Source organism: Malus domestica, chromosome 06, assembly GCF_042453785.1.
Source record: "Malus domestica chromosome 06, GDT2T_hap1".
Taxonomy (NCBI): domain Eukaryota; kingdom Viridiplantae; phylum Streptophyta; class Magnoliopsida; order Rosales; family Rosaceae; genus Malus; species Malus domestica.
This window is the reverse complement of record NC_091666.1, coordinates 11373083-11385287: the sequence shown is the minus strand read 5'-3', so window position 1 is coordinate 11385287 and position 12205 is coordinate 11373083. Positions and strand designations below refer to the sequence as shown.

General features: G+C 38.2%; 1 protein-coding gene and 2 long non-coding RNA genes across 3 annotated transcripts; 2 read left to right on the top strand and 1 right to left on the bottom strand.

Annotated features, from left to right (window-relative positions):
- Positions 1 to 4539: 4539 nt before the first annotated feature.
- Positions 4540 to 5499, bottom strand: LOC139197264 (uncharacterized). The gene is made up of 2 exons (XR_011582503.1): positions 5321 to 5499; positions 4540 to 4791 (listed from the first exon to the last, which is right to left on the bottom strand). It is a non-coding gene; the product is annotated as an uncharacterized lncRNA (long non-coding RNA).
- Positions 5500 to 6220: 721 nt separating this feature from the next.
- LOC139197005 (proline--tRNA ligase, chloroplastic/mitochondrial-like) lies at positions 6221 to 10750 on the top strand. The gene is made up of 11 exons (XM_070823456.1): positions 6221 to 6643; positions 6726 to 6782; positions 6884 to 6994; positions 7113 to 7199; positions 7294 to 7407; positions 7491 to 7697; positions 7873 to 8010; positions 9142 to 9303; positions 9652 to 9851; positions 10238 to 10321; positions 10434 to 10750. The coding sequence occupies exons 1-11, from the start codon at positions 6302 to 6304 to the stop codon at positions 10573 to 10575; spliced, it is 1644 nt and encodes a 547-aa protein (XP_070679557.1). The 5' UTR covers positions 6221 to 6301; the 3' UTR covers positions 10576 to 10750.
- Positions 10751 to 10934: 184 nt separating this feature from the next.
- Positions 10935 to 11246, top strand: LOC139197006 (uncharacterized). The gene is made up of 2 exons (XR_011581965.1): positions 10935 to 11058; positions 11176 to 11246. It is a non-coding gene; the product is annotated as an uncharacterized lncRNA (long non-coding RNA).
- The last annotated feature ends 959 nt before the right edge of the window (positions 11247 to 12205 follow it).

Sequence of the window (12205 nt, the reverse complement as noted above, 5' to 3'; positions counted from 1 at the left end):
TTGTTCTTGTGTGTTAATTAAGGGTGCACACTTAGTTTGCATGTAGGGATTTCATGCTAGAATATAAGGGAATTTCACCTAATCATTATGAACTTATATTTACAAGTAGTAAAAGTCACTAGTCATGATTGTGTTAAGTAAATTCCTGACAGAAGTATCATGCAGTTCATAGTTACGAATGTCTTGTCAAGCTTATGATTTTCAAAGAACTTAATGATCTTTGATATGCATCTCTATCATGCTGTTCATAGTTAGGGAACTTGAGAAGAATAATTTGGTTGCGTTGCTAAGTCCAATTCAATGAAATTAGGAAAATCTGAGAGTTAATTAGTGCAGTTCACAATTAATTTGGGGCATTGTCATTCATGGTTTATATAAATAATAACTGGAAATCGATTTGTATGCATATGTTTCATATGTGGAGAAGAACCCTCTAGCTAGCCTTTCACCCAATTTTCGTACCAAACTTAATTTGTTTCTTCAATTTACTTGTTTTAAGTTAGAATTCGTCCAAAAACCTCCCCCCTTATGTTTAGTGTCGGTTTAGCTTAGTTTTCAGTTTTTAAGTCTAATTAGTGTTGATTAGCATCCCTCCTAATCCCCGACCTAGAATGATCCTTACTTGCTCATACTACAACTGTCTTAATAGGGTTAATTTGTGTGTTAGTTTATACCACATCAGAACTCAAATGGAGTATCGAACGAGCTCTTAGATCCTTAAGATTGAGGAGAAGTTCTTCCTCAGAATATTTTATTACCGATTCATAAAACATTTTGTTTATTATTAGAACCGTCCATACTATAAATATCTCTACAAAAAATTAATTAAAAATATAGTCATTTAGTTAATCAACTTTTAGCAAATAGACAGAGAATTCGTAATATTTTTATCGTATTCGACCATTTGTCTCTATCTAGTTCGATGATTAAAAGATCACATATTTTATTAATTTTTTTACAAAAATAATATTTACAGAGTAATTTATAATATGAATAATTTCAATCATAAGACAAACTTCGTTAATCGATAACAAAATATCTTATGGAAGAACTCTTTCTTATATAAATTGAGGAGCCAAACTAGAATAAAAAAGTGGCCCAAACCCCAATATATTAGGCCATCTCCAACCAAAGGGTCAGAGGGCCAGAGGGCCGAAAATAGCCCGAAAACCATCTCCAACCGAGGGCTAAGGCAGAGGGCTCTGGAATCTGGGAGGGCCCTATAGAATTGGAAAGGGTTGGAGGGTTGGAGGGCTGGCTGTACACAGCCAGCCAGCCAGCCAGCCCGGGGCTGGCCTTTTTTTTTTAATGTTTTGTTATTTCTGTCAGTTATAGCCGACAGAAATAATATATACTATATTATTAGTGTCGGTTATAACCGACACTAATAGAAATGTTAATATAATAGTAGTTTGAACAGTGTCGGTTAAAACCGTCACTAATTCTAATTTGAATTCCAATTGTGTCGGTTATAATTGATACTAATTTGAATTCCAACGGCTAGCTAGTCACTAGCCGTTGTATTCAATTTTTTTTTTTTGTTTTTATGAATTTAAACCTTCTTTTTTTCTATAACTTATATTTTACAAAATTTGGTTCATATTTTTTTTCGTATAACTTTCACAAAATTTGTTTCATATTTTTTTTAAATTCCATTTTTTCCTATAACTTCTATTTCAAAAAAATTGTTTCATATTTTTTTTAAATTCCATTTTTATCCTATAACTTCTATTTCATAGTTCTTTTTAAATTCTATTTTTTTCCTATAACTTCCTAAACCATTATACAACATTAAATTAAATTAAGTAACATGAAACAACATTAAACAATATGAAACAACATTAAATAACATTAACCAACATAAAAATTATACAACATGAAACTTAAACAACATTTTTAAAAACATTAAAAAACATAAAACGTAAATGCCTACTCCATGCTTCTTTGGGCCCAAAGATGTGCAACAGGATCTTGTTGTAGGTACTTGTTTGTGGCATGAGAACGTATTATTCTATAGCGCCTCATGTACTCATCTATAGAGATATTACCAGTTCTTGGATTGAAAGGCAAATTAGGCTCATCATATATTTTTGCACGAGCCCTTCTTGACCTATTTGGATCTTCTTGGTCATCATCGGACTCTCCATCAATATACCCATCTCGCTCATCCTCCACTATCATATTATGTAATATGATGCAAGACATCATGATGGAGTCCAAATTTTCTCGACTCCACCCTCTTAACGGTTCGCTGATGATCATACACCTCTTGGTGTAAGGTAAACAACTTTTCTGTGTCATTCCTAGGGTGTGGAATTGCTTGGACAAGTGTTGCTTACTTTGGGTAGATGCCATCTACCAAGTAATACCCCATATTGTATTGACGACCGTTGATGTATTTTTGGGATCCAGGGACTCCAAAGAAAGCATGCCAGATCCATGTGTCATATGAGGCAACCGCCTCTAACACAACATTTAGCTTTCTCGACCTTCCGTTAAAGCCTCATTGCCATCCGGTGGGATAGTTCTTCCAATCCCAATGCATGCAGTCTAATGATCCCATCATGCTTGGAAACCCACGATCTTAAGCTTTGCGAATGAGCCGATTCAGATCTTCTTGATTTGGCTCGCGGAGGTACTCGTCTTTGTAAACCTGAACAATTATGTCACAAAATTCTTCAAGAGTATCAAGGCATGTAGAATTAGACATACCATGGGTTTCATCCATCGAATCAGCTGAGGAGCCATAGGCCATCATTCGGAGTGCAACAGTAACCTTCTGATGAGGTGAAAAACTAGGGCGGCTTGCTCTATCCCGCTTCTGTCAAAAGTACGGATTGACCTGCTGGACATCACAAAGTAAATGCTTGAAGACATAACGCCTCATCCGGAAGCGACGTCTGAAATCCTCTTCTGTGTACACCGAGTTGGGGTCGAAGTAATTGTTCATCAGATTGGCATGCGTCATCGCTCTGTTTCGTAGTTTGTAAGAGCGACCAGCAATAGAGCCACCCCATTGAGGTTGTTCCTTAGTTGGCTACACACCATGGCTGCTACTCTAATTTGTTTGTTGCGCCTTACTTGAACTTCTTCATTAGACTCCTCATCTTCTCATCTCATTTGCGCCCATTTTGTTTATCTTTTGGAATTAGAAGCGGATCCAAAGTTGGAATTCGAAGCAGATCCAAAGTTGGAATTCATTTCAAACTTGAATTGAAAGAGATTGAATTGAAATAGATTGAATTCAAAGTTGTGTGAATTATATCCCAATATCCACCCTATTTATAGCAAAAAAAAATTCAAATCCAACGGCTAGCTGATGTCACTTAGCCGTTGGATTTGAATTTAAGTTGTAGTTTTTAAATAATAAATTATGTTTGGCCCTATAGCCCTTTGGCCCTTGATTGGAGACGATTTTTTGTGACAGGGCTAAAACAAGTCATCTGGCCCTCTGGCCCTCGATTGGAGACGGAGGCAAATATGACCTTATACTGTTCATTAAAATATTAATATTTTGGAGGACAAAGGACTAAAACGAGCCCTCAGACCAGCCATCGGTTGAAGATGGCCTTACCAAACCCAGTCTGAACTAGGGTTGGGCACGGGCCGGGCCGGGCCCATTTTTGAAGGAACCGGACCGGACCCGGAATTAAAGGAGACGGGGCGGGCCGGGCCGGGTATTCCAATTTTGAAAATAGGAACCGGACCTTACCCGGCCCGGTTGAAACGGGCCGGTTCGGTCCGGGTACACGGGTCCTTTTTTTTTCTTGTTTAAAAAATGTTTCCTGCACACAAATTGCAGTTTGAAAAAACTGCACAGATTGCAGTTTCTCACAAACTGCACAGATTGCACTTTTTTGCAGTTTCTCACAAACTGCACAGATTGCAGTTTTTTTACTGCACAGATTGACCAATAAGGTAGTTTTAGCAACAAATCATTGAAACAGCAGTTTGCAAACAGCAAGGAAAATCATACAAGTTTGAAGAAAACAGGGAAAAAGTTTTTATTATAACAAGAGATAACATTTCTTTTTCGGTCAAGGAAACATAGACATAACATAGTATGAAGCAAGACAAAACCAGCATAACCAAGGAAGAAACATAGTGATTACATTTCTTTTTCCGTCAAGGAAACATAGAGATAACATAATATGCAGCAAGACAAAACCGGTATAACTTGAAACACAAGTGATGCTTTTACTAGATTCAACAGGTACAGAAAAAGGGAAACGAATGACTAGAGGCATTCGCTCCATAAATTTCTTAAGCCAATCAATCTGAGCATCAGGATCATTAAAGGCCACGAATAACGCTATCTTATTCTTGCATGCTACCTCTTTTGATATATAAACTACCCTAAGAATTATTTACTGAACACAAGAAAATTGCGTGTAAGAAAAAAAAATTTAGTTAAAACTAATATAACACCTGCAAACTATCTTAAACTGGGTATACCATAGTTAGCCTATATAATTTTCTTTAATTTAACTCCTCAATAACGCCCGCACGCATGACACACACACAGAGTACGAGACAAGAGGCAGAAGAAGCACACTGCAAAATATTGGAGTAGTCAAGAAATAACAAGCAATGAGGTACTCATCATAAGAAAACAAGAAGATTACTGACTGTAATCTTTCTCAATCTAAAAACTATTAGCTTAGCATACTTTTACTGAGAAAAAAGTGCTATCAGATGTCCACCACCCAAATCAAAAGCCTTAAACTTGATTTTACCAATGCTCCACTCCTCGGATGTCGGATACTGTGTCGGCTGGTGTTGAACTAACCTCTGCAAGACTGCAACAATGCATCATCAATAAATCCCAAAAGCAAAAAACTAAATTCTATGCTAATCAAGTAATTATCAAACAGAATCAAAACAATTACAAGAGCAGATTGCTTTATTCATTTCTTCTTCTTCTTCCAGATATTAAAACTTGAGTGATTCAATAGCATCTTTAAACTCAATAATACTTATATTGGATTGGGAGCAGAAAATCTAATGAAAAAAAAAAACCCATAGGAATTACACAAAAGAAAAGAAAAAAGATTTTCAATTGCACAATTAAAAACTACACTCTCAAAAAAACTATTCCTTCAGCCCATATTTTCTTTTTCTTCACTTTCTCATCAACCAAACAGACCCCGGATTGATTAAACGTAAAACAAAAACGAAAATTTCAGCATAAACCAAATACCAATTAAAAACACCATTGAAGCATTGAAAATTCCCAAATTTCACCGAATTCGAAAGGACCAAAAACCCACCAACAAATTTAGAAAAAGTCCGATTAAAAGGATGAGATTCAAAGAAAAACCTCATCTTTGAGCATATGAAGCAACGTCGTTTTTCCGGCATTGTCGAGACCCAAAAACAAGATCTTTGAGAATATTTTTTATAGCTCAATCATCGATCTACAAATTCTACAAATTCTAACTTAAAACCCCTAAAAATCCCTACACCAGAAATTCACATTAATAGTAAAACCTAATTCAAAATTACCTAAATTTTAGAGGGATGATGGTTGGTACTTGCCTTGGTACTGGTAGTAGCAGTGTCCTCGACGGTGGTGATGGGGAGATGATGGTGGTTGCGACTGCGGAGGTGGTGATGGGGGGTGATGATGTTGGTCGCGACTCGCGACAGTGCTGTGAGAGTGGTGGGGTGAGCAGCACTGTGTGTGAGTCGGAGTCGAGAGAAGGGATAGGGAGAGGGATTCGAGGGAGAGGGATAGGGAGAGGAACTCAGGGAGAGGGAGTCGAGGAGGGAGAGTTTGAGGCTGCTGAGGCTGAATGCTTCTGGAACTCAGGAGTCAGGACTCGGGGTCGGGGAGGTTGGCTAGGGTTGAAAAATGAAAACTTAAACCGACGGTTGAGATTGGATGGAGAGATGATATTAAATCTCGTCCGTCCAATCTAACATACGGGCCGATCCGGGTACCCGCGGATCCTATAATTTTGGAACCGGCCCGCCCCTAAAACTTGAATTACCCGCCCCGCCCCGCCCCTTTCTATTTTTACAAAACTAAGAACCGCCCCGTACCCGCCCCGTACCCGTATTACCCGCCCCTACCCGCGGGTCCAGGACCCGTTTGCCCAGCCCTAGTCTGAACAAGGAGAATGACCAGAATCCACTACCTCAATGTCTTCAGCCACAAAACCATCAGAAACGGTTAGATATTTAATCAACGGTCCAAAACCGGAATCACCATTACAGACAATGTACTCTCTCACACGCAACAACCACGTCATAAACCTCATCTTCCCCTCCTCCAGCCCTTCCCCGCGAGCCTCCGAAAATGGTCGTGTCACTGAGAATCCCTTCTCTGAGCTCACTCTTCTCCCCCTCCATCTCCCGCCGTCCTCCGGCACTTCTCCGCCGTCGCCACCACCACATCCGAACACCCGTATGCTCCGCCTCTTTCTCCGGTCAGAGCACGGTGTACAAAACCAATGACCGAGTCGACACTCCGACTCAGAAGAACAACCGAGTCGTGGACCGAGCCGTCACTCCTCGGTCGCAGGACTTCAATGCTTGGTACCTCGATGTCATTGAGCAAGCCGAGCTCGCCGATTACGGTCCGGTTCGCGGTACCATGGTCATTCGTCCGTACGGTTACGCCATATGGGAAGCCATTCAGGTAATTCCAGCTCCGCCGCCTCTGTTGTTGTTGTAAATTTGTTGGATTCAGGGGTTTGAAAGTAATTTTATCTATTCTGTAGGATTATCTGAATGTGAAATTCAAAGAGACTGGCCACAGTAACATGTATTTCCCACAGGTATTACAAATTTACAGTGATTTTTCAATGTTATTGTAACCTTGATTAGTTAATGCATAAGAGTTAAACTTTGATTTTTTGGATAATGTGGAATGCTGCAGTTTATACCGTATTCGTTTATAGAGAAAGAAGCTAGCCATGTTGAAGGGTTTAGTCCTGAATTAGCAGTGGTGACAATAGGAGGAGGGAAGGAGCTTGAAGAAAAACTTGTGGTATGTATCCTCTATCAAGGAATCTTGTCGGCTTTCTGGTTTTGATTGTAAACTGTAAAGCAAACTTTTGTGTTAGAACAAGTAAAGTTACTGAATAACTGTGACCGAAGGTGTGCAGGTTCGACCCACAAGTGAAACCATAGTAAATCACATGTTCACTCAGTGGATTCATAGTTACCGTGATCTTCCCCTTATGGTTAACCAAGTAAGATTGTTTCTCACGTCCATTACAGCACACTTCAACTTTCGACAAAATTTTGGATTAAACTTCGGTCTTATTTCATTTCTAATTAATCCAGTGGGCAAATGTGACAAGATGGGAGATGCGGACGAAACCTTTTGTGAGGACACTTGAATTTCTCTGGCAGGAGGGACATACTGCTCATGCTACTTCGGAGGAGGCAGAGAAAGAGGTTTGCTTCTGACATAACGACTGCCTCTAAACTAGTTGTGAAATCAGTAACATTTTTTTTAATGCATTAGTGCTGAACTGCAGGCTATACAGATGATTGACGTGTATACAAAGTTTGCTTATGAGGAAACTGCAATACCTGTTATTGCAGGTCGAAAGTCAAAAATTGAAACATTTGCTGGTGCTGTTAGGACCTATACAATAGAGGCTATGATGGGTGATAGGAAGGCGCTACAGGCTGGCACCAGCCACAATCTTGGGCAGAACTTCTCTCGTGCCTTTGGAACACAGGTATTTAAATATGCTAGTGCGGTTCTTTGTTTTATTCCTAATGCTTCAACAAATCAAAGCCTCATTTATATGATCTTAATTCTCCTTTTTATAGTCTTCAATTTGTATAATTTTTTTGTGGTGATTGGCTAGTGGTCTTGCATGACCCATTTGACCAAAATGCGTGCTTGCACAGTTTACTGATGAAAGTGGACAGAGGCAACATGTGTGGCAGACTTCTTGGGCAGTTAGTACCCGTTTTGTTGGTGGTATTATCATGACCCATGGAGATGATACAGGTTTAATGCTTCCCCCAAAGATTGCACCGATACAGGTAAGCTAAAGTTGGAGACCTTTATGCATTTTATGTTGCTATTGCATATTCCTAAAGTTGGTGCTTTGCTTATATGGATATGTATCAAAAGCTGCAGTAAGACTGTCTATAGTTCAAGACTCTTTTTTCTTTTGAAGTATATCTATTATACATAAATGTCATTATAATTTCTGCTTTCTGGGAATAATGTGCTGTTGTAGACTGAGGATAGCTGGAAACTTTTCTGTACTTTGGTTAAACTTAAAACTACTATTTATAGACATTTCATCATTGCTACTTTATATTCTGCAAATGCAATGGATGGGAACTGACTAAATGCGAATATGAGCAAAAAGAACGTTGATGTTATCTAAGTTATCTAACTATAGAATATGTTCTTGATAAGCAATTTTGTCTATTCTTCGTCTCGCTACTATATAGTGAATTTCAAAGGTGTATCTCACAGCTTGGAAAGATCTGAGTATGGAGAGAAAAAGTACACTCCATTCATGACGTTGCAATGCAACAAACTCTGTTTTGACAACTGAGAACTCCACTGACTGGGTTCTTTTTGTTATAGAATATATCCTAGATAAGCAATGTTGTCTATTCTTTGCCCCCTGCTATTGTATAGCAAATTTCAAAGATGTATCTCACATATTGGAAAGTTCTGAGTATGGAGAGAAAAAGTACATTCCATTTTTATTCGTTGCAATTCAAGAAACTCTGGTTTGACATGTGAAAAATTCACGGACTTGGTTCTTTTTGTTATTACTTAATAAAAATAGCAAATGGATGATGGCTCATCTATGGATGTGGCCATCTAATCCATCAGTGTATGGCTCCTTCTGTTTGAGAGTCTTTATCCAGATTCTGTATTTGTCCACTTTGTAATGTATAGTTTGTTGTTTGGCTGAGAAATTTTTGGGACAAATTAATCTTTCTTTTGGTCTTCTGATGTATAGTAGTTGGATTGCTATTTCTCCCGCTCTACAAAATCATGTAGTTGTAGTATTCTTTTTTCTGTTAAGAATGGATGCCTTGTTAAAGTTCAATTTTACTGTCATTGTTTTGAGTGTTTCAAATTTTCATGTGCCCCGTTTGTTGGCATGCATGCCCTTTCTTCTCAAAAACATCATTGGTTGTTTCTAGGTGGTGATCACACCAATTTGGAAGAAGGATGATGATAGAGAAGGAGTTCTGAATGCTGCATCATCCGTAAAAGAAGCATTGCAGACTGCAGACATTAGAGTTAAACTCGATGACTCTGATCAGAGAACCCCAGGATGGAAATTCAATTTCTGGGAGATGAAGGTTTGTTTCATTCTTATGACTCAAGAGCATCTTTTATATTTACAAGCTTTCGGAGGGATGGGTTGAAATGCTATCATCTATTAGCCATCTCTTCATTCTTGTTGCTTGACTTGACTTGCCTGAGATAACACTGGGATGTTCGCCGGACACTTCTATGAATAAAATGTACCTTTCCTCATTCTTAAACTGGCATTGGTCAAGATTGAATGTATATTTCCGGTGAGTTAAGGTGCTTATTCTGGTGCAGGTAAAAATAATATATTGGATCTATTCTTGTAAGATAAAAATGGTTGCCTGACAATGTTCTCTTACTGTCAATTATCTCGTCAACACCCCTTGATTTTGTAGGGAGTCCCTTTAAGAATTGAATTGGGTCCTCGTGATGTTTCAAGCCAGACTGTGGTTATATGTAAAAGAGATGTTCCTGGAAAACAAGGGAAAGTCTTCGGAATATCAATGGAGCCCTCAGTTTTGAAGGCTTATGTCAAGGACAAGTTGGATGAGATCCAGTCATCACTTTTGGAAAAAGCAAAATCATTCCGAGATAGGTGTGTTCTGGCTCCATTGTCAGTTACTCTTTATAGTCTTAAGATGCTACTTGCATAGAATATTATGAAACATTAGTAGTAAAAAGGGAAGTGATTTTTCACACCCCAGTTTCTTCTTCTGCACACCCCTGCTTATTTTTCTGTCTCTTGATTTATTCAATCCAATGGCCAGAAATAAACAGGTGTGTGTAGGAGAGAAAAAGGGTGCGTGAAAGTCATTTCCCTAAAAAGAATTGATAGTAACACGCATTATTTCTCCTTATAGTCGTAAGATGTTTTCTCCCTTGTATGACCTTAACACGTATTACTTTTGCACTTCGTTGGAAAAACTATGTAGGCATTGACAAGAAGACTTTTTTTTTCTTTTTTGTTTTTTCTTTTTGCAGTAATATTGTGGATGTCAGCTCATATGACGAACTCAAAGTTGCAATCTCCCAGGGAAAATGGGCAAGAGGTCCTTGGTCAGCTAGGTATTTTTATCCCTGGCTTTTTTTAATAATTGACTGATTCGCTTTATTATGTATGCTAGCTGGGGTGAATTGTGTTTCTGTTGTTAATATGTATCTCCAATAATTGGTGCAGTGACAAAGATGAGTTAAAAGTAAAAGAAGAAACAGGGGCAACCATTAGGTGTTTTCCTTTCGAACAGCCGCAAGGGATTAAAACATGTTTGATGACTGGTAACCGTGCGGAGGAAGTAGCTATTTTTGCAAAGTCCTACTAAAAGAGTTCCCACTCTTACTTGAAACTGATATTGTCTGCTGTGCAGATGATCTTTGTTCTCTGTTTTGTCATACTTCAGATACTGTCTTCTGAATTGTAGTTTACGGTAAGTGACGTGGTTTTTTAATTGTGTGACATATCATTTGCTATGAAATGCCAAAGTGGTTCAGTTGCTAGTTTCCTTGGTTCTCATCTTTGGATTTGTTTAGTTTGTTGTGTTGTGGTAAGGAACTCGTAGCTGCCACGATATAAATTGATGTGATATCGAACTTTCTGATAGATTGGTTGCCTTAATTAGCTGGAGTTTTTCAATATACGTGCTTGCGTGAACAAGAGAACGTAAACTTTTTCCTCATCGATATATTTCTTTTTACGATATGATCATAGCCATCCACTGATGCCTGCTGTTTCAAATGTGCTGCATAGTTACGGTTCTGTGATGTTTGGATGTACCGGTGTTTCGGATGCAAATATATACTGGATGGTAAGTAGCTAAAGCTATTTAAACTTGTAGTCATTCACTTGTTCATAGTGGGATTTCGATTAATTCTTACAACGCAATGTTCTTTCCTTGCAATGTTTCCTCGTATGTATGCGACAGCTTTCTCCATGTATGCACCATCGGGAGTTGAACCACTGAAATCAGATTTTCTTATGTTCGCCCATCTGAAATTGAGTTGGCCTCCAATGATGTCATCACACTTACTTTAATTTTTAGAATATTTGTTAGTTTGGGTGTTAACCCGAATATGCACTCGACTTGGGCTCGCGGAGCCATTGGGTGTTAACCCAAATCGAGTTCGGGGTTTGATTTTGGGCTTCCATCTCGTTGTGCAGACCAGCCCAAGAAACTTTGTCCAGAGAGAGGACGGGCTTTGATTTGGGGCTTTCATCTTAAAAGTGATTTTCTAACAAACATGATACTTTCACTCAAAATCCAAGTTATATTCTAGAAAAGCATTGGAGAGCTTAAACAATCTACTTCTTGAATTAGTACTTCTTAAGCTTTTCTATTAAAAGGTGTTAGAAGACTTTAAATCATTCAAAACTACTTTCAAACATTAAATAAATCATTAAATGGATATTCCACCCACATGAGGAAATCAAGAGTAATTCATATTGGAATTGTTAGAAATGTACCCTAAAACCAATCATATGATGATACTTTACAGACATTTTACATGTTAAACTAATCTAGTTTAATATAAAGGGCAAAATTTATTGTTTTAAGCCGTCTCATATAAATGTTATATGCTTAAACGATAAGTCCAAGAAATATGTAATTGGGAGAATGTGATCTAAAGAAGTTGGATTGAAGAGACCATTCTCTTTCTTATACATATCATAAACATTCCTGATCATAGGATTGCTAATTCGAAATTGACAGTCTGTTAAGATCAGTATGTGCTATATCTTCTCTTAAGGAGAGTAACTAGTCTCGAGTCATTGGTATGACCGACACCAAGACAAGCATGTAGGTGTTCAATAAAGAATGAGTCCAATGAACACGATTAACAAGGAGTTCTCATACTCATGTCTTTTGAGAACTCATGGTTGGGATAATGCAAAGTAGTCCTTTGACCTGAGGCATTATAGTTATCTTGTGGTTAGGTCTTTGATCTTTGACTATG